The sequence below is a fragment of the Grammomys surdaster genome, unplaced genomic scaffold, assembly GCF_004785775.1.
Source record: "Grammomys surdaster isolate TR1022 unplaced genomic scaffold, NIH_TR_1.0 125581, whole genome shotgun sequence".
Taxonomy (NCBI): Eukaryota; Metazoa; Chordata; class Mammalia; order Rodentia; family Muridae; genus Grammomys; species Grammomys surdaster.
Window position 1 is genome coordinate 688,196 of NW_021620427.1, and position 23,199 is coordinate 711,394.

A 23,199-nucleotide genomic window follows, 5' to 3' on the forward strand; every position below is an offset into this window, starting at 1 on the left:
CCTTTTGGAGTCTAATAACTTAGCAGGCAACTAGTAGCTACTAACTAGATGGCAAAGACTGTCATCAGATAGCACCTTAGGCATGTTGAAAAGCTTCCCCTATCTTGCAGTAATGGCCTTTCTGCTGTACCCAACAGCGTATTTTAAGCTTACCTTGATTTCTTCATACAGTAAAACTATAACACTTCACAAAAATGATTTATTATCAGCAAAGGCTAAAAGAGCAGTAGTCTGTGTAGTAGAGACTTAGTAACTAACTCACTGCTGAACAAATTAACAGCGTATGATATAAAAAAATGAACTAACAAAAATACACCACCCAAACCAAAATGGCTGCCTTTATCCTAAGAGTGCCCCTGCTTTGGATGTGATGGAAGCAAAGTAACTGGTAATCTGATAACAACAAACTGTGACTTACTAACTTCCAATGGAAGTCATACCAATATTTATATGGCTAAATACTATCATCATGTAACACAGAGAAAGATTTTAAGTAGCCTCAATGTGGGGTGATCATATAACACATATAGGATGATAAATTAGCATATCATATAATTAATTCAGCTACAGTAACTATGCAAGTATCTAGTTTTGCTCCAGTATCTAGTTTCCCTGTCCATTTGGTGTAACAATATCAAGTACAATATTTACCCAATTATAAAATCAAGGTAATAACAAAAGTAATTTTACTATAATCTCAGCATGGATATTTCAATAATTAAAAGTGATTGATAAACTTGAATCTGGATTAATTGGTATTGAAACAGGCTGGTTATAACAGTTAAAGTACTAGTTTTATGCGTTGTCTAGGAGAGTTTTAAATTAACACATACGTCCACTGTGTGACTCCTCAAAAGATGTGCGTTTGAAAAGCAATTGTTTTGAGAAGCACCGTCTTCAAACAACAGATTTTTAATTGAATAAGGATTTTTAAGTTACTTTTCTGTATTTCATTTTCCATCGGTCTAGTCACAACAGTTTTTAGAAAACGTACTCATTAAAGTTAATTGGATAATACTATGAGTCACTTTTAACTTCGGAATTAGACTCCAAGTGTCCTTCCTCGCCTACATAAAACGCCATGAAAAAAACGGGCCATCTGCTGAGAGGGTACAGTTACACTTGGCCTTCAGGAGTGCTCGGCATCTTCTGTTAGCACTCTTTTAGATTATAAACCGCAAAACAAGTTTACCTTGAACTTTCACATTAAATCCCAGAGCATCTTGGGGAAAATAAATTTGCCATAAACGTAAACCTGTGACGTTTCCATCTAAAGAAGGCAGACATCAACAACGCTTCGTGTTCAGTTACAAATAAACCATCAAAAGCAACAGAGACGACTCTTGAAGCCTGTCCTTGGGGAAATATGGCTGACAATGCATCTCTTGAGCAGGACCAAAACCACTGCTCAGCCATCAACAACAGCATCCCCCTGATACAGGGCAAGCTCCCGACTCTAACTATATCTGGAAAGATCCGAGTGACAGTCACTTTCTTCCTTTTCGTTCTCTCTACCGCCTTCAATGCTTCTTTCTTGCTGAAGCTGCAGAAGTGGACTCAGAAGAGGAAGAAAGGAAAAAAGCTCTCACGGATGAAGGTGCTTTTAAAGCATTTGACCTTAGCCAACCTACTGGAGACTCTGATCGTCATGCCACTGGATGGGATGTGGAATATCACTGTTCAGTGGTATGCTGGGGAGTTCCTTTGCAAAGTTCTCAGCTATCTGAAGCTCTTCTCTATGTATGCCCCAGCCTTCATGATGGTGGTGATTAGCTTGGACCGCTCGCTGGCCATCACTCAGCCCCTTGCTGTACAAAGCAACAGCAAACTTGAACAGTCTATGATCAGCCTAGCCTGGATTCTCAGCATTGTCTTTGCAGGACCACAGGTAAACCATTACAACTGAGCTTGTCTGAACATGGTGATTTCCTATCTAATCTAGAGTTCAGGCAGCACCTACTATATGGCCTTTAAGAACTTGGTCTCTGAAAGTCAGGGAGTACACTTTAACCCTGACTATTTTGTTTTCTTGGACAAACTTCTTAATCTTTCTGAATTTCTGTTGATTTATTTATAAAATGGGATAAATGTCTACTTCACCTGCTTTCATATTGATAAGGTGAATAATCTATTAAAGTGTTGTCTGTATTAAAATGTCCTCTAAAATGTCTTCTCACAACTAACTACAACCTCTTCACCTCCTTCTTTCTCATTTTTCGTCTTAGGAAGACTTGAAATAGTGTTTTGTTATGTTCCCAAGACTGTTGTCAAACTAAAAGTCTACAGCTTCAGCCTCCCCTAAGAGGGATTACAGGTGTTCTCCCTTTATGCTCTGCTTTTTCTGTTTTTCCATGTGCTCTGGTTGAAATGGATTTAGGGGTAAATGGAGAGAATGCTTAAGAGCTATGACACTTACATAGATGAAAAACATTTAAACTTTTCTTACTTGAGATTTATTAGATACCAACTAAGAACTCTGTCACTGCAGCCGAGAAAGAATTGTCTTGATTATTATGTTTGCTCTTGGATAATTGCCCTGCAGAATCTGACTTTTGAAAAATTAGATCACTGAAGGAAACATGACCATTCTTGCAACTAATAAAGAACCCGTCATTGACAGATGGATAAGGTGTCTTTACGCTTTATAATGCTCTGTGTGGAAAACCAGGGTATAGATGTCAGAACAAGTAAGCATTCTCTAAAATCCAGCAAAGGCTTGCCTGAAAAAAAATAATGGAAATCTGTCTAAACATTCTAAACTGCCTACGTGTCTAACAAGCAAAAGTACTATGCAGAACTCACTGAGTATTATAAGGCACCAAGTCAATGTTTCCTCATTGAATTTAGAAAATGGGTATCTAATGAGTATGTGTCAAGTGACAGAAGAAATGAGGACACCTGAATCACTTTTATTTCTCTGGAGACAAGTACAGTGACTCCTAATGAGCAGCACATACTAAGAGTCGGTTTCACAGACAAGACCCTTGAAACGAGGTTATTTAGCTAATGTTTGTATTCCTGTATTTTCTGGGTTTTATCCCCCCTTAAAGTATGAGCAATGCTTATTGGTTGGTTGCTCAGTTTTCTCAAAGAAAATAAAATACAAATTGGGGTGGGGATGGGATGTCATTCTTTTTGTAGAAAACCTAGATTTGAAAACCTCAAAAATATACAAGGATAAGAAGACAAAGAAATAGTGTGTTTAATATGAAATGATTATGAAGTGTTTAGAAGGATAGAAAGTAGATGAAGGCTCTTACATAGTTTCCAGGAAGACTAAGGGGTAGGACTGGTTTGCACAGCAAACTTGTTTGGTTGTAAAGAGAGGTTGAAAGCTATGATCGGTGAGAAACTGGATTGGTAGTTTCCCCTTTTTCTTTGAGCTAAAAATGTACCATGTATTTGTCATAAAACAGTGACTGTGTTTGTCACGTAGAAGTGTATATACTTGTACTAAATTAAATAAATGTTTATAGTATCTAATAAGATACTTAGTAGAATACGAATTTAAAAATTATTAGTATGTACAATTTTTATTATCTTATGTTATTGATATAAGAATAATGCTATGTGTGGGGATACATAATCCGTGCTCCACCATTGGAATGCAAAGACAGGACAATCAAAAGCTTAAGGCCAGACAAGGTTATATGGAAACAATAGTACAGATCGAAATATAGCTCCATGGCACAGCCCTTGCCTGAAAACCTTAAATCCAATACCCAGTGCTGGTGAATGAAGTGTAATTAATTAATTTTAAAAGAGATGAACTAAGATATTTGGGTCTATAAATGAAAAAAAAAACTTTAATTATAGAAGGCAGAAAGCCCGATAGCTTTCATGGGTTCAGTTTAATGAATAAATGTAGCATTTAAGTGTTTTTAATTGTTTTAACTAATAATTGTGCTTATCTATATGACACAATGTGATATTTAATCATTGATACATCATATTTTATAAAAATTAGATGGTGGAATTAGAACAATTATGATTTCAATCTAAAGTGACTTTTTAAAACAAAATATTTTAACAAAATATATGTAGGTTCAGAGAAGAACAAGACAAAAAATCATAATGTTGAGTCATCTATCAATGACATGGTTAAACGACAGTAGGGATGATATCAGAGGAATCAATCACTCTGCTAACAGGTCCTGAAAGCCCTCTCCTGGTTGTCTTGTATAGAGCCCTCTCCTGGTTGTCTTGTATAGACTAGGGTGGCCTCAGCTATGTAGCAGTAGATGACCTTGAACTTATGCTATTGAACTCCTGCCTCTGTTTCCTGTGTGTAACACCGAATCCAGTTTTTGTCATGATGGGGTTCAGACTCAGACACTCAGTACCTGCTAGCCATACTCTTTTGCTGTGTAACTTTGAGAACATTACTTAAGCCTGGTGTGGTAATATGTCCTTTTAGTACCAACATCCAGGGGGCTGCCGCAGCAGGATGGAAAACACAAGGCTACCGTGACTAGATGGCTCAAAACAAACAAATATGTATATGCACAAGCCATGTTAAGAATGTCATAGTATATGTAAAACAGCCCGCTATAACTCTTTAATTTTAATGATTAAGCTAATATTCATGTCTGTCTCTTATTTTTTTTCTTCATAATAAGGTTTTTGAAGTTAGCAAGAAAAAAATTGGAAAATGAGGATTAATTTTTTTTCTTTAGGAAAGAGTTAAAGACAATGATTACATAGAAAAGGAATTATTAACATTTTTCAAAAATTCAGTCATACTAATTAGAAAACTTTTTCAAGGTGACCCTGATCGCAAAGCCATGCTACACACTGAAAGCTCTTTGTGCCAGAATGGGGTAGCTCAAGTCTTAAACGTATCATTTCTGGAAATAAGTTAGAAGGAGAAGAAGGAAGGAAAAGGAGGAAGACGGGGGATGAGATACATCAGCAGACAAGCATTGGGAAGAAGTATTGTGACCATACATTTCCTAATTTAGGTGTGGCTGTACATCATTAAAAGTCATATTCCTCAATAAGAGTCATCTAAGACCACAGGAGTGCACAGTCACAAAAAATTTACAGGAAGAGTCCGTGCTCCTGGCTTATCTTGTCCGTGTGGAGTGTTACCAAAACAGCTTTTAAATTCTGTAGTTGACACAAGCCTGTAGGCGAGAAACATGGGACACTCCTTAGTTTTGGGAGCAAGGAAGCATGGTTTGATGATACGCAGAGACTTGCCTTGACACATGGGCTGATTTACTAAGTGAAATGCACTTCTGAACTTGACAACCAGCTTAAATTCAGTACATACTTACCTCCCATGAGCAAAAGAGCAAACATTGCTTAAGGCACAGTAGTCGCATGCTAGGCTCAGTAGAAGCAATAATAACAAGATGATAAATAATAAAGACAAAAATATGTGTCAGAATTGTGCTAAATGCCTGTATATGGATATACTATTTCACGAATGTTCCCAACAACAATAGAAATTATGTATATTGTTCTTATTTTTTTACATGAAGAAATTAAGCCCATGAATATTATGAGATGCCCAGAGTATGTCTAATGAGTAGAAAATGTAATATAACACAATTAATTCTATAGGCAAAGTATAAGTTACACTACTCCATTTGTTCAGATGGCTATTTACCTATCTATATCTAGGAATCCAATTACTATTAGGCGTAATTAAGAGATAAGCATAAAAATTAAATTATATTGGCATGTGCCTGGAAATCTTTGCTCATATGACAAAGAAATAGACATATAAAGGGGAATACAACTTCTTAGTACATTTAGCGCTTCGTGTGTGTGTGTGTGTGTGTGTGTGTGTGTGTGTGTGTGTGTGTGTGTTTGATTTCAGGGATGAGCACTTACTTGGTACCAGATATAAACAGGAGACTCACTCCTTGGAAAGACTAATTCTCCTTCTCTGTTGTTGTTAATTGCCTGTTGGTCTTTGTCTAGGAGTGGAAGCTATGAGCTCTCCCCCTTCCGAGTTAATGTGTCTATTGATTTCATCATTTTTCAGGCCTTTTTTAGGCAGCTCTGTTGTTAAGGTATCATGGGTGCAGTGACCTTATCATTTCTAAGAGACAAATAGACTTCCTGGTCCTACTCCCCTCCCCCCCACCCCAAAGTAATATCCAAACTTTATTGACCCTTCAAACCACAAATTGCCAAATAAGCATCAGGAATAAAATAGTCTGTGTACTCTGGTTAAGACTTAGCACTCAGAACCGGAGATCTAGGGTATCAAGTTTGGCTGTAAAGACTCTCTGGAAGCCTCGCCGCATGTCCACAGCCCTCTTTGTTATCTAAAAGAAACTGCAGTTTGTCCTGGGGACTTTCCTGTATTCTAGTTTCTCTGCTTGAAGAAACCCAAATCTGACATGGTGACAACACGTATAATATCAGAGACAGAAACGTTGGAGGTCACCCTTGATAATAGTGTTTATTCTAAACCAGCTTGGGCTTGCCTCTATCCAAAGCCAAACCAAAAATAGAATTCCATTTGTAGATCATGACTCTGCACCGGTTATTCCCCCCATTTAATGTCCACTGTGTAGACAGTAAGCACACAGTGAGGACTAGCACCAGACTTGATATCATAAGGGCCAGGGATCTGTGAATGGTGCCCACTAGTGTCCATGGACCACTTACAGCCAGATCTTTTCATTACTACACCCCATCACAGTAGGCAAGTCTAGCCCAAAGGGAGGGAAATTTAAAGCAGCAAATGTATAGATGGGAAAAAGTATACAGCATGTATTCATTGATGTATGACTATATACGTATGGGTACAAAGAAAAGTGTGCTTCAAATGTTTATACTAATGATGATTGGGCTCCAGCTAGTGTTATCTTCATAAGCACTATTCCAGGGGGTTTGCATGGAACAACTCAATTGTCATGACATCACTATGAGGAAGAGTCTATTATAATCTCTACTTTATAGCTGAAGAAACTGAAGTTAAAAAAAAAACCTAAACAACTAAACTCACATTCAGGGAAATTTAGGCTGTGTACTTGGTTTGGTAAACTGAAGATAGAATATCATATTCTAAGAACAAACACATATCTTCAATTGCTTCCAAAAAAGAGAAACAAGATGTTCTGGATTATAGTAAAATGAAACAAACACTAATAAGACAGTGAGTCACGGATAAGGTAGAAAAAATAAACAGAAACTGAAGACATAATCCAAGGACTAAAGAACCACTGAGAGCAAAGTGGATCTCTATATTAATCACTCAAATGAACACAGTGCAGAAAACAAAATAAATTGAACCAAGGCTAAAACAAATGAATTTATCGGTAATATCTGAATCCCCATATACTTCCCTGAACTTCTGATTTAAAACTAATTAGTCTATTACATATTATGGTTATAATATTAAATCCATATTACCTACTTAAAACATTCCCATATGTGGACAAAATACCATATTCAAAGAAGAAATAAGTATCTTCAGTTGTTTGTGAGGAAGGGAAACTGTTCTTGATTGTGGTAAAATAGATACTGATAGGAAGAAGAATAAGATCTACTTTGAAACTACAGCTTAAATAAAGTCAAGGTGAAAAGACCTATGAGATAACGAACACTCCACTTAAAAGGTAGGGGAAAGTACACCTGGATCTTAGGATAAAAGCAGCTGAATTGTTTGGGTTTCCTGGTTTGGGGATGACGGTCTGATCCTTTGCTGCCCTCTAGTGGGTTAATTTAAACTTTATATTCTACGTGACAAAAGATCTGAAATTGAAAAATCAGTGTTATAAGTACAAATATAAGATACAAATTGTTTTCCTACTCTACAAAGAAAAAACATATTTCAGAAGCCTTTTTTTTAAAGCACTCTCCACTCCTTCCCTATAACGTCCCAAAATAAAGAAATCCAGGACAAACTGCTAAGTAAACTAAAATATCTTATTCAGTGGGAAAAAAAATTATAGCATATTAGCCATCATTTGATAATATCAAAAGCATTTGTTCAAATTTACTTGCTATAGATTTTTAAATGTTTTTCTTCTCTACTTTGTATCTGCATAATGCTACACAGTAGAATGAAGTTTCTCCAAAGAATTCATGAAAATGACAAACATTTAAAAAAAAAATGTGCTTCGTGGGTTAAGAAAAAAAAAAGAATGTATGTCTACTAGAATTTACTTACTAACTTTTTGTTTTCCTTTGTTTTCTGAGACTCGGTTTTACTTATCTGTGGTACGCTCATGGAGCCCACAAGAGGGCACAAGACCCCTGAGGCTACAGCTAAACAAAGTTGTAAGCCGCCTGACTTGGGTGCTAGGAATAAAACACTGTTAAGTACTAAGCCGACACCCCAGCCCTGGAGTTTATTTTTGAACATAACTTACAAAGTTTTCATGAATTTATTCAGATTCTGTTTTTTAAGGGTTTAAAATAAAGATATCATGTAAAAACAGGATTTTTACAAACAGAGCAAGATTGCAAGGACTTTACAACAATTTATTGGATACCTTGGGTATCCAAGGGGATTTCTTGGATGATGGGTATCACCAAGTATTAGGATTTTCTGTGCTATTCTGCCCTGTTGCTGTGAAAAGACACTGTGACCAAAGCACCTCTTAAAAAAGAAAGCACTAAGTTGGGGCTTGCTTGCAGCTTTAGAGGGCTAGTCTATGATCATCGTGGTAAAAAGAATATCAGCATCGCACTGAACCGGAGCTGAAAGCTTTACACCCTGGCCTGTAATCAGCAGGCAGAGATTGGGGGAGGACTGGGCCTACAGAAAGCTTTTAAAACCTCAAAGCCCACCCTCAACAACACACTTCCTCAACCAAGACCACATCTCCCGATCCTTCCAAACAGTTCATCCATCTACTAGGGAGTAAACTTGCAAATACATGAGCCCGTGAGGGACATTCTCATCCAATCCCCCACAGCTGTCTTCAGTCTTAAATGGCTTTGAGTTGTTTAATAGTTGAGGATATGGAATTTCTTTACCAGTCTGGGCTTCACTGTGTGTTTAAGAGATCTCATGCACCCCCACAATAGGGGTTTTAAGTTATGAAACTAGCCCTTATGGGATACCATCATTTAATCTATACACCCTATTAAAATTTCATCGGTCATTCTACTTTGTTTTCTGCTCTTTGAAAAAAAATTACTTAAACAACTTTTAAATAATATATTTTGGTCATGTTTTCCCCTCCCCCAATCCTCCCAGACCTTTCCCCAATTTCTTCTCATTTAACAAAAGAAAACCCCAAGGTTAGATGGTAGTTGCTGTGCTGTCACCGAAGTCTCTTTCCCTGGAACTGTTCTTGTCTCCTTCCGTGTTTTATAAGAGTGACACTTTTGAATACAAGGGGCCGTTTGTAAATTGTTCTTCAGCTCCGGTTTGTCTCAGGTTTCCCCAGAACTATAGCTCAAGCAAGCATGCTGAAGATGTAATGTTGGTTTCCTCTCAATGCCTTGTCTAAGGAGACAAATGACGTCAACCTGTCCTGTTATCTACAATGTTAATTACTTGGTTATTTCTGCATTATAAAGTCTTACTCTTTATGATGAATAAGTGTCTAGGAGGTGATACTTTGATATGCTTTCAATGTCCTATTCTCAAAAATTTCACTGATTATTTTTGGCAACTATTGATGATTTTTGCTGAAGTTGGTATTGTAGAGATTAGCAAACAACTCCATTTTATTTATTCCCTTTACTTTATTAATTAACATTCTGTATTAAAGAAGAACTTTTAGTTATGACCAGTTTTGTTGTGTAACTTATATCCATGTGGATTCATGAATTCTTGCTTTGGTAGTTTATCACTACGTTTTATTTGTTGGTTTTTGTTTTTAAACAGTCTTTGTGGCTAGCTTAGAACTTGCTATACAGGCCTGAAACTTATGAATTCTGAGGTCTTCTTGCCTCTACCTCTCAAATGATGAAAGTAAAGGAGTGTGCCACCACTGCTTTCATCTTTACTTTTGATTAGTTTCTTTCTTGAGGTTTGATTATTAAACTGTCTTGGATTTATCCAAATGGATGTTAGTCTCTCTTTCAAATTCAGCTCTTCTCTAAACAGTTCCAAGTCTGGCACTAGCAACTGTATTTTGCCTGCCTCGGGCTTTGGGCCATCTACTCCAATGAGCGGTGGATTCTTTTGGTAAAGGAAACCAAGCTTCAACCTGCCCTCAAGGGCAAAACTGAAATAAATATAAACACATAAATACACAAATGCATTCACAAATACGCTTTTATCTACTTATTGCTGTATAGTCTCCCATAATTGTGTAATCTCCCAAGATTCATTCAGCCACTGTCTGTAAAATGTCATGTAGATGATCCTGACACTTTTCGGTTACAAAAGTGAAGCATCATCAGTGGTGCATCTCCTGCACAATTATTTCCACGTAATGGGTTTACAAATGTATGTTCAAAGTAAACCTCTGGGTGTAAGATTAGTGATGAATAAATGCTGTCTCAGAATTATCCAGAGGAATAGAATCAATAGAATGGTATATAGAATTCTAAGAGGAAATTTATTAGACTGGCTTATGTGGGGCTCTCTTGGACCACTATAGCCAACAGAGCAGTGATCCACCAGAGACAAGAAAGTAGTTCATCACAACTCAGTATCTGGTGTTGGTTCAAACTTTAGAAGTCTGACACCCCCCCCCCCAACTGGTTTATATTTAAGCATAGTAGAATATTTAAGCACAGTAGAATACTTAAGCACAGTAGAATTTGATGAAAATGTGTCTGGTGATAATTGACTCAATCCCATGTACACAATGATCACATCAGAAGTCTTTGTAAAGTATATGTGAGATGTTTCATAAAGATGGGTCCAACAGATTGACATGTGACGTCTTCTATAAGGATGCATTCTATAAATTGGCACGCTGATGACAAGGGTCTGGGGGAGGATTTGGTGTGGTCCCAACCACACAGAAAGTGCAAAGGCACCAGGCTAGTAATCACATCCACTCCCAGCCTTCTGGGTGGAAAATAGGCTGTATGTTTTTCCACTTGAATGGAGACCCCTGTGTGTCTAACATTCCTGGCGCCCCCCTGTGCTTATCTGTGAGCACAAGGGCCTCTATAGGGCCCACAGGCTTACCCAATCAGAGGCAGGACAATCCCATGACCTTGATCTGCAGACAGAAGCCTGGGAAAGCTGGGAACTAGAAGATTCAAAGCAACAGAGACCAATTATACAGCGCCAGTTTGAGGCTGGAGGGGGGCGAGAGGAGAAGCCAGGTGGATAGTTTGAAAGGTTGTCGGGCACAGCTTGGGACAGATCACAGCAGACCAGACGGTTCCACGAGGGGAGGTTTATTAAGAGAGAGAGAGCGCAAGAGAGGAGAGAGAGAGAGGAGTAGAGGCAGGCCATGACCACGTGGAGAGAAGGGAAAAGGAAGGGGGGAAGGGAGAGGGGACAGGAACCTGCAGGCTGGGGGGGGGGGGGTCAAGGGACGAAGAGAGGAACAAGAGAGCGAGGAGGGGGCAAGCAGCCCCTTTTATAGCGGGCAGGCTTACCTGGATGTTGCCAGGTAACTGTGGGGAGGGGCATGCCTGGGTGTTGCCAGATAACTGTGGAGGTGGAGTTTAGACAGAATACTAACATAGTTGCCACTGTAGAGGCAAACTCAAAAGCTGAGCAGTCAGGAGCCTGCTATCTGAGGCAATGACAGCAGCAAGAACGTGTAAGAAATGGAAATGTGAAGAAATGCAGGCCCAAGTTTCCCTCTTTTCACACTTGGCTCTGTGTAGGCCTTAAACCATTAAGCAATGCATCTTCCTCCCTTGGTTGGTTGAGCGACATGTCAATCATCTCTGGGACGCACCTTCACAGACATTTACAGTAATGTGTTTTACCAGCTTTCTAGGCATTTCCCAATCCAGTCAAATTGACAACCAAACTTATGCGTTGCATTTGTAACTGTTCATTATTGTCAGATGGTTATTTAACATATTCCATTACGGCTGTACCAATTCGCATTCCCATAAGCAACACATAGAGGCCTTGGTTTCCACAGCATCTTCCCGAAAATGCACGGCCGCATTTTTACATTGCTGCCAGTCCCATTAGTGAAAATACCATTTCTTATGTAACTTACTGACATGTTATTGTCGGGGGCTGGGAGAGGAAGGGGTTTTCTCTCCATTCCTTTCTTCATGGAAGAAAGGATGCAGTCAAAAGACTCCGAATGTGTAAGCAAACATTCATTTGAAAAAGAAAAGCAAGCAAGCACTCCCAAGGAATTACAGAGAGCTCTCTCAAAGGAGTTCGCTACACAGTGAGTCCTGTGCCTGTTGTGGACTTTAAAGAAGCTTTATGAATATGGGGTGGGCAGCATATTTGTGGGTAAAGTGACCCCTCTTCCCTCCCAAGTCACGATGGAACACATCTCTCTTTTATTTCTCCCCATGACCCTCTAGAAAATGGTGTAAGGGAGACAAAGTGAAAGGTCGTGGAATGGAGCTGAGGTCTTTTGAGGATGCAAGCTCTTCTTTAGGGGACTGTGGGAAACTTCTCAGGCACCTCTGTTTTTGATACAGTGGGCGAGACCTATCTGCAGCCTCAAGGATGTTTAAACACAAAGGAGCTTTCTAATCTCAGGAGATACCGCTACCAAGACACAATTTTAGTTGTCTTGGTTGTCTCAGAGCTAACTTCTTTCTGAGACTGTCCAAGGCGACATTCATTACTGATCCCATGACTGTCAACCAGTTAAAAATTTTTGTTTTTACAATTGAAGCTTTATATTGAAGTCTGGTGCCTAAGTTTTATATTAACTTTTCAAGCTATAAAAAATAAGAATGGGAGTACCTTCCACCAGACCTCTCTCCCAATGCCACTGCTCGGGTCTCCCTTCCAGTCAATATTATCAGAATAGAAGCCCTGAGGGCATTCACTTGCTTTGACCATCCTAAAATGTATATATAACATATGGGCCAGATGTAGTAGTGTATGCCTTTGATCCCAGTACTCAGGAGCAGAGGCAGGTGGACCTCTGTGAGTTTGAGGCCATCCTGGTCTACAAAGCAAAACCAAACCGGGACAGCCAGGGCTCTGTTACACAGAGAAACCCTGTCTTGAAAAATCAAAAAATTAATTAATTAATTAATTAAAATTTAAAAGTATAGAATTTTATTAGGCCTTTCAATGTCTAAAACAAATTTACTATGTATTTTTAGGGATATATTCTAAAAGACTCAGTTTTAAACACTATGGATATGAAATGAACAAAATCACTTTCAAAATGGCTTCTCAGCGTAACCACAGGGGAGTTGAAACTGCAAGCCAGGTTTAAGTCCTCGAGTGATCATTGTTCTTCAAGGCTGAAATAATTCCACCAATTACAAAACCCTACAGGGTCGACCAAATGAAGACAAACACAGTTCAAGGAAATCTCCCTTACACATTTCAATACAACAGTCAGAATGCAGTGCCAAGGAATTCAGAAACCACTTTATGTTTGAAAGTCAGAAGAAAGAAGGAAGAAACACTTTCGACACTTTCAGGCAAAGACACATAACTTTTTCTTGTTTTTTTTTCCGCAGTTGTATATTTTCAGGATGATCTACTTAGCAGACGACTCTGGGCCCTCAGTTTTCTCGCAATGTGTGACCCACTGCAGCTTTCCGCAGTGGTGGCATCAAGCCTTCTACAACTTCTTCACCTTCAGCTGCCTCTTCATCATCCCCCTCCTCATCATGCTAATCTGCAACGCCAAAATCATCTTCGCCCTCACTCGAGTCCTTCATCAAGACCCACGCAGTACGTATTCCTTAGATCTGAGACTCACTGTAGACAAACAGTAACACTTGCGCAGAGGGGTTGTGCTTTAGATTCCGTGGCAAACAGGTCAATGTTAGGTCATTTAATAATTCACAATCACCCCTTGAGATAATATTTTTACTATATATTCAATTTATACATGAGATCTTTTACTGAGATCTCATGGTCTCATTTTTCACCTTGGGATAAAGGTCATATTAGGGCTCAGAAGCCCCAACGTGTCCTTGAAGATTTGTACGCAGTTAAGAGTTGGTGGGGAGGGAGAGACATTTTCCACTGTGGTGTAGCCACTTCATGAGTTGCCGCTGCTCCCACAATCAACTGTCCTGGCTGGGTTTGTGTCAACTTGACACAAGCTAGAGTCATCAGAGAGAAAGGAGCCTCAGTTGAGGAAATGCCTCCATAAGGTCCAGCTGTAAGACATGTTTTCAATTAGTCATCAATGGGGGAGGGTCCAGCCCATTGTGGGTGGTGCCACCCCTGGGCTGGTGGCCCTGGGTTCTTTAAGAAAGCAGGCTGAGCAAACCACAGAAAGCAGGCCAGTAAGCAGCACTGATCCGTGGCAGATGCATCAACTCCCACCTCCAGGTTCCTGTACTACTTGAGTTTCTGTCCTGACTTCCTTTGGTGAAGAACAGCAATGTGGAAATATAACCCGAGTAAACCCTTTCTTCCTCAACTTAATTTTTGGTCATGGTATTTTGTTGCCACAATGGAAACCTTAACTAAGATAGCAACATTCATTAGGTCTTTCGGCACAGCCATATCTACTGGAGTCATGAAACCAGCACACATGCCTGTCACAGTTCCAGCAAAGCTGAACCAAACGCTGCATTCGCTGTCTGTCTATCTCTAACTTTTGGGTTTTGGTCTCTTCATGTTGCACTCTTGGGGACTTTCTGCATTATGATTCATTTTATGTCTTTTCCTGAAAAAATTATGTCTGGGTCTTTTTGAGAAAAATCCTAAAACTAACTTTGTCTGGACACTCTTTGGAAGTCTTCCTTATGCCCTGGAGATCATTAAGTACAGATAAGCACAAAGCTAGATGACGCCATTCCTACGGGAACCTTCTTGAGGTATTTGCCCCTGAGCAAACTCAGACTGTATAATTGTTGCAGGGTTAACAGGGACAATCGGCAAACTCTGACTGACCAGGAGAAAAGGTTACAGATTCAAGGCCTTTTTTTTTTTTATTATTGGCTAAGAGCTTTCTAAAATGTAGTTTAAAGATAGGGGGTCATATAGGGTGCACCCCTGGAAGAAAAGAACTCAGTAAATAAGATAGATTGACAAGAATAAACTTTTCCTACTTTATAGCATAGATGATGAAACATATGGTAAAAGGAGTTAGGTATTAGTATTTGCTATTCATAAAAAAGACCAGTTCAGATATTTTCTGTTTGCCTGTAAAACTACCAATGCTTCCAAGCCTAAAATCAGACTGTCTTATAATAAGTGTGTTGGCTTGGGTGGAGACATGGTTTAAATTCTTTAAATCAGAGTTCTAGGGCTAATAATAAGAATAAAGTCTATTCTATTTGTATTTTCTAATTGTGACTGAACTTGTAACCATGAACATGTAATGAAAAAAAAATCCAAACACATAACCTGTAGCACTTGGATAATCATTAGCCTGCCTTTGTTCAGTAACAGTTGTAGAAACAAAGAAGTACCTGGTGACTGGTCTGTCAGAACTGCAAGATTCACCTGACCACGGAGCCTGACTCAACACCCACCCCTTGGTTGACTCCTTATCACCTCTGCAGGTCCTTGTCAGCAAGGATCTCCAGGAAGCCCCCCAGGAAGCCCCACCTGCACCCCACCCCCACTCCTAGTAGTCAGGTAGTCACTCAAAAAGGGGAGGGGGAGAGGAAGGCATGAAAGTAGAAATATGACTGACCAGGAGGAAGAGGTAAGAGAGGGAAAGGAGCAAGAGAGCTACGGAGGAGAGCGTGAATATGATTCAACTACCACACACACACATACATCACACACATACATACACACTCATACACACTCACACACATACACATATACTCTCACACACTCACACATACATACATACACACTCATATACACTCACATACATACACATATACTCTCACACACTCACACACACTCACATACACACACTGACACACACTCACACACATATTCACACTCATACACACACATACACACTTATACACACTCACACACACATGCACACATTCACTCACACTCACACACACATACATACACACTCACACACACTCACACACACATGCACACATTCACTCACACTCACACATACATACATACACACTCATACACACTCACACACATACATACACACTTATACACACTCACACATATTCACATGCACACATTCACTCACACTCACACACACATACACACACATACATACACCACTCACAAACACATACACATGTCATATTGAATCACTGTTGTGTATAATTAATATATGCAAATTAAATGGATAATTACTCTATTAAAACTCACGATAAGTACTGAAAATATACTCCTACTGCAATAATAAACCAAACACCCGATGTCTGAAATACAGCAACCAACTTCATATTTTAATTGTATGAATCCCTACATTTTTCAAATCTTCCTTGGTTTAATTAAAATTTAAAGACTAGTCTTCACTCTTTCCTAGGGGAAAACTTACTCTAAAAACATATTTTTTGCTGAGAAAGTTTTATTACATAGCCCAGACTAGCCTCATGCCTTTGCTTCCCTGGTAGAAGTATTACAAATGAACACTACCACTCCCGGTTGGGTTAAGGTAGAAATATTTTCAAGTAACTCATTAATATTGGAATTATTTTTCTTATAATTGGTAGGTAGAATTAATGAATCTTTCTTCCTTCTATTATCTTCTCAGCTTTGTGAGAAAGCTGGCTAAACACTTGTTCTTTGTCTCTATTTAACAGAACTACAGCTGAATCAGTCCAAGAATAATATCCCAAGAGCTCGGCTGAGAACTCTAAAGATGACAGTTGCATTTGCCACCTCCTTTGTCGTCTGCTGGACTCCCTACTATGTCCTAGGAATTTGGTACTGGTTTGATCCGGAAATGTTAAACAGGGTTTCAGAGCCAGTGAATCACTTCTTCTTTCTCTTTGCTTTTCTGAACCCATGCTTGGACCCACTTATATATGGATATTTCTCTTTGTAATTGGGAGACTACACAAGACCTCATATAGAAATAAGGTAACTAATTTCACCGGTTGAGAATAAGCTCAAAGCTTGCAATACATTTATACGCAAGGCAGGGTTTAAGCTTAGGTTATCAACCTTGTTCTTGAACAGAGTTTGTTGTTAGAGCTTCAAAAGACCTTCAAAAAAAAATATTGAAGTTTGTCCTTAATCATAAGTTTCTAAACTAACCTCAGTCATACCTGATTTTTTATTGCATATGATTTGGGATTCTTTACTTCCTTCTTAGATAATAATGTATAAAGACTTAAGTATTATTAAGTCATTTTAAAATGACTATGTCCTAAGGTAAAAAGTACCAAAAAGTCAGCCTGGGAAAGCGCAACATATTCATAACATCAGCATAGTTTGGGGAGTTCTTTTTTTTTTTAAAGGGGCTCAGCATCAATAACATACCAGCTCTATCCCAACACCTAGAGCCCACAGAGAGTAGAATCCCTGTCCAGAGGTCGTCAGCAAAACCAGATACTATCCCAAGACCTAAAGCCCAGAGCAGAAGAATCACTGTCCATAGGTTAGCAGGAAAAACAGGCTGATGCTATCCCAACACCTAAGGCACAGAGACAGTAGAACACTGTCCATAGGTCAGGAGCGATGACAGGCTGATGCTATCACTACCTAGAGCACAGACTCAGAACAGAATCACTGTCCATAGGTCAATTTTAATTTAAATACCTAATTTTCTCTTTTACTTTAAAAGCTTTTTTGGATTCTTATTCAGCAACAATTCCCACCAGCCTGGTAAGACTATCTACAGGAATCCGATTAATCTCACCTACATGCTCCAGACTGTGACACATCCCTACATAGTGGAGGTACTTAAAAGGGATAGTTCCCCCCCCCCCATGGACTGCTAGAACATTCCATAGACTGCACAGTCTACAGGGTTTATGTTAGCTTACTGTCATGAGTAGTGCTTTAATATAATTTTAAAAATTCATATAGTAATTATCTTGTAAGCATAATATACAACCTACTTTAAAAATATGGTGGAACTTTTGTCTGTTGCCTTACCCTGCTGAGTCGTGTCCCCACAAATAAATGAAGAAAGTCAATAGAAACATTAGGGCAATACAAAAAAAAAAAAAAAAGAGGACGTTTGGTGTATTAAAGTAACTCAAGGCAGGAAGCCATACAATTTTGCTCATATAGACCAAATACAACAGCAGAGGGTATTAGAGAGGAGAGAAGTTAAACTCTACATGTAAAAAAGAAAAACAAAAAACCAGCTACTGCTGAAAAAGAATTCAGTCCCAAAAATTATGTCTGCAGAGTACCACATACTTCACTCAACTCAACCCAGGTCCATCTTTGTCATGAAAAACGGGAGGAGGTAAAAATAAGAATATAATCCCCACTCGCTCGGGAAAGTATATGAACTCACATTCAATGATCATCTAACAGACACTGATGTGAACTACACAGTACTATACAGAACATGGGAGTGATTTGTAAATACGCCAGGCTACGTGCGGCTATAGAAAGCACATAGAAAATACTGACCAGTGACAAGTCCCCTCTTCCCTTTCCTTTCTTATTTTCTGCTTTGGGTTTTGCAACATTGTCAGATTTTTTTTTTCAGATCTCACCTTATTTTCCATTAATCTCCCATTTTTATCTTCTGTGTTACTCATACTTTCAATTAAACAATCACTAGTGGAAATCACTGGTAGAGTTATTTTAGCATTTTGTCTAAGCTCTGCTCCACAATTCCCTGGCAATGGCCTGACTTACTATAAAAGGGGTTGCTTGCCCCCCCCTTCTCTCTCTTGCTTTCTTGATTTCTTGCTCTCGCTCTGTCCTCTTGCCCCTTCCCCCTCTCTCCCCGTCCCCTCCCCCCTACATGCTCATGGCCAGCCTCTACTCTCTCCCACTCTCTCCCTTTCTGTCTCTACCCTCTCAACTCTCCTCCCCATGCCCTGAGTAAACTATATTCTATACTTAGTGTGGCTGGTCTACCAGGGGGAAGGGATACCTCATCATGGGCCCTCGGAGGCAACTTCTTCCCCCACACCTGACTACACATCCACCAAACATATTCCTTCTCTCCCTAATCTTTGTATAAAACACAACAAGTTTTATCCTTCAACTGAGTGGAACTCAAAGTTTCCCCTGTGCTGAAGGTAATGCTCCAAGTTTACATGTGTGCACTTCTACCAAGATTTTATAGGGCACATCACATAGCTAAGTCACAACAATACCAATCTAACTTCATAACATACTTACTCCTAAAATGACAAATAAATCTTACTTCTGGATTTAGAGCAAAAATAATATATTATAGACAAGGTAATCCTAAGGGCTTCATCACATCTCCGTTTAAAATATGTCTCTCATACGGTTTCTTATGTGTTCAAGAAATTATTATATCAAGGTATTGCCTTTGGGATTTTAAAGAAATATTTGCTATAGGGGTATCTTAATACAGGTAACTTAAGTAACCCATGAATAGAATTATATGTCATTAAATTTTTGTTTATTTTAGCCCTGTTTGTATTATTTCAGACATTTACTATTATTATTCAGAGAAAGAATTTACCAACTAAACCAGACTGCCAGATGGTATTAATAATACCATCTTGATTATATATATGAAAATTATTAAATAAATTGTATCTAACTATATTTGTTTGTTCATATATATGTTCATACACATGAATGCAAATGTTAACATTGAAACTGTCAGTTCAGTATGCCTAGTTATTCATTTAAATATCCCAGCTTCCACCAACCAAAGAATATACATAGAGGGACCCATGGCTCAAGCTTCGTATGTAACAGAGGACGTTCTTATCTGGCATCAATGGGAGGGGAGGCCCTTGGTCCTGTAAAGGCTTGATGTCCTAGCATAGGGAATGCTAGGAAGGTGAATGGGTGGGTGGGTGGGTGGAGGAGCACCCTCACAGAAGCAGCAGGGTGGAGAAATGGGATAAGGGGGTTGTGGAGGGGAAACCGGGAAGAGGGATAACATTTGAAATGTAAATAAATAAAATAACCAATAAAATAAGTAAGCATCCCAGCTTGTTTAAGATTCAGTATGTTTGGGAAGATGTAGAAATTATTTAATCCCCACCCAAGGCTTCTATCTGGCCTTAAACCATTTAGGTTTTGGATAAAACACACACACACACACACACACACCTTTATATCTCCAATAAGCCTTAAACAGCACAAGAGCTGGGCAGTTAGTACCCTCTATGCTGTTAGAATCTTCTTTCTTGTCCATATCCCTAAGTTATTACTATGTTTCAACTTGGCTGCTCTTAATTCTAATTGGCCAGCCCTCAGGGCTACATTTCAAACATGGGATAACTTCTGTTGCTGAGTTTAGTTTACAGATCAGCACTTCCCTTACCTTAAGGTCACCATATTTTTCTTTTCTAATTTTTAAATTTTATATCTGAGTACACTGTCTCTGTCTTCAGACACACCTGAAGAGGGCATTGGATCCCATTATAGGTGTTGTGAGCCACCATGTGGTTGCTAGGAATTGAGCTCAGGACTTCTAGAAGAACAGTCAATGCTCTTAACCACTGAGACACCTCTCCAGTCCAAGGTCGCCATCTTTTATCAGCCTCATTCTGCTGTTCTGGAAGAGACTGCCAATCGAGAGGTGTGTTCTCCCTGCACAACACTGAAGGCGTAGCTGAGGCCTGGGCCTGCCTAGATCACAAGTTTGTTGTTCCAAGAGGGCATTTGTCCACCATGTATAGGAGTGAGAAAATATGAAGGGCAGTATTTTAAATTATACATTTAATTATTATGCAAAAAACATAGCTCCCCCTTAAAGAGAATAAGAGATATTTTATTCTGGAGCCAAATATGAGTGACCATGCTCTGAGAATATGTATTTAAGTTACTCTTAAACGGGTGATCCAAAGTGGTAACAGTTTTCAAGAAGCTTTTATAGTTATAGAACAAAACTGAAAGCCCTTTAAAGTATAATGCTGGGAACATCAAGCAGCTGAATTGCAGAAAAGCAGGAAAATCTCTGCCGTAAGCTTTAGATGTTATCTGATGACATTCTTACCCTTTGACTTGGTTGACGCTAGGAGTCTACCAGTGCATTCCAGAACATTGCATCTGACCGAGCAAGAATGTTAGGTTCGACCCAGAAGTAAGCAATGATCAGCTAGGAAGAGGGCTAAAGCTAGCCCAAGAGAATTTGACTCTAACCTGAGATACTTCAACTGTCCACATTCACACAAATTCTAACCCATCAATCAAACTTCTAGAATTTTTAACACGGGTGTGCCTTAATTTCAGGGATCTTTAGTTGACATACACACCAGAGTAAGAATATGAAGAGTTCATTGAGGGCTCAAGAGAAGAGCAGGGAGCAAGGAGAGAAGTAACAATGCCTGTGTTGTCCTTTGCCGAATCTAGTTTGTAGCTGTCTTCAATCACTAGTTGTCTGTTTAGATACCTCTTAAAACTAGTGTGTGTGTGTGTGTGTGTTTGTGTGTGTGTGTCTGTGTGTGTGCATGTTCACATGCATATGAATGATGCAGTGTCTGTATCAAGCAGACACTTGATCGCCTTTGTGCTGGCATGCACAAGGATCTACTTGTGCTCCTTTGTGAGTCAAGCTAGGAAGTAGAAGAAGCAGGTTCGACAGCACAAAGGAGACCAAGTGCTTGATGCAGACATCAAAGGAGAACTTGTAAGACTTTGTTCTTTCCTTCCACCATGTGCAACCCAGAGATGGAACAACTCCGGTTCTCAGATTTGGTGACAAAGTGCCCTTACCTACTGAGCATCTTTCTGGCACATTGTCTTTACTCTTGGGTGTGATCATGCGTACGTAACCTTCCTTAGCTTTTGGATTTTCTAGTGTTTGAAACATATATTTATAATAAAATATCTTGGAGATAGGCCCCCAGTCTGAACATGGTATTCATTTGCTTCATATAACCTTATATAGTGTCATACTCATAGCCTGATGGCAATTGTTGACATTTTGTCTAGGCTCCACCCCACAGTTACCTGGCAACAGCCAGGTATGCCTCACTATAAAAGGGGCTGCTTGCCCCCTCCTCTCTCTCTTGCTTTCTTGCTCTTGCTCTGTGCCCTTGGTCCTGCTCCCCATCTCTCCTCATTCTCCCCTTCCTCTCCACATGCTCATGGCTGGCCTCTACTCTACTCTTGTACTAGCGCTCTCTCTCTCTCTCTCTCTCTCTCTCTCTCTCTCTCTCTCTCTCTCCCTCCCTCTCTCTCTCTCTCTCTCTGCCTTTCTCTGTCTCTACTCCCTCAACTCCCCTCCCTGTGCCCTGAATAAACTCTATTCTTTACTAGACTGCCCTGTGACTGGTCCCTCAGGAGGAAGGGATGCCTCAGCATGGTCTCGCAGAGGAACCCCCTTCCCCCACACCTGATGACAGAGCCAACAAAGGTATTCCTTCTCCCCTTAATCTTTTATAAAACGCAACAGTAATTCTGTATAAAATTTTTAGCACACCTTTGTTTTGACTAAAAGCTATCACGTGAAGTTGTGTATAGCATCTAACACACAAAAGGCTTTGGATTTTGCTACATTTCAGATTTTGGATAATCAAGAAAACCTATGGGAAAACTCCCCAGGGAGGAAAACATCTCACTTCTTATGTGTAATTTACATTACAGTAACACCAATTACTTTCTCATAGAACGTACAAAGCACCTCTCGTAGAACATGCAAAGCACCGTGTGCATTGCACAGTTATAATGCAATATACCTGACTTACAACAGGCACATTAAACCAGGGCAAGCAAAGACGAAATTTTTCAAGAGGAAAACTAAAAGTGGAAAGAGGTGTTACTCACTACTCAGACAGGATTTCAGACTGGACCCAGAGAATCAAGACACAGATCAGAGCCAAAGTAACAGAAACACACACACACACACACACACACACACACACACACACACACACCACAATAGAAACCAAAGACTGTTAAAGATGAATAAAGACCAGAATTCAGTAAAGAAGTTCCCACTTTGGCACAAGAGAGTCAAGCTACGAAGTAGAAGCAGGTTTGACGGCACAAAATATGGCCCTAGCATTTAGCCCCACATATATAACCAGGGAACCCTGTTAGACATGCAGACTCTTAGCCTCAGACTTCAGAAGAACTGCTGAATGGGGTCTAACAAATGGACATTAGCAAGGAGGCTTGTTAATATTTGATGTCCTCTGAGCTGAAGGATCTGGCTATCAAACCATGTGGAAAAGAAGCTAAAG

The 23,199-nt window shown here is 39.4% G+C and overlaps 1 protein-coding gene across 2 annotated transcripts; it reads left to right on the top strand.

The window, feature by feature from the left end:
• The first annotated feature begins 1,293 nt into the window (after positions 1 to 1,293).
• Gnrhr (gonadotropin releasing hormone receptor) lies at positions 1,294 to 16,937 on the top strand. 2 transcript variants are annotated; one of them, XM_028786807.1, is made up of 3 exons: positions 1,294 to 1,888; positions 13,513 to 13,729; positions 16,693 to 16,937. In XM_028786807.1, exons 1-3 carry the CDS (start codon positions 1,367 to 1,369, stop codon positions 16,935 to 16,937), a joined length of 984 nt encoding a protein of 327 aa, XP_028642640.1. In that variant the 5' UTR covers positions 1,294 to 1,366. The 2 variants fall into 2 exon arrangements, with proteins under 2 accessions (XP_028642640.1, XP_028642639.1); XM_028786806.1 differs by having other exon boundaries at positions 1,367 to 1,888; positions 13,638 to 13,729; positions 16,693 to 16,720.
• Positions 16,938 to 23,199: the final 6,262 nt, after the last annotated feature.

Excerpts from the sequence above, each read along its gene's own strand:
- Gnrhr (XM_028786807.1), top strand. The coding sequence starts at position 1,367 with ATGGCTGACAATGCATCTCTTGAGCAGGACCAAAACCACTGCTCAGCC. Across the intron at positions 1,889-13,512 it reads TTGTCTTTGCAGGACCACAG|TTGTATATTTTCAGGATGAT; the intron begins GTAAACCATTAC and ends TTTTTTCCGCAG. Across the intron at positions 13,730-16,692 it reads CCTTCATCAAGACCCACGCA|AACTACAGCTGAATCAGTCC; the intron begins GTACGTATTCCT and ends TCTATTTAACAG.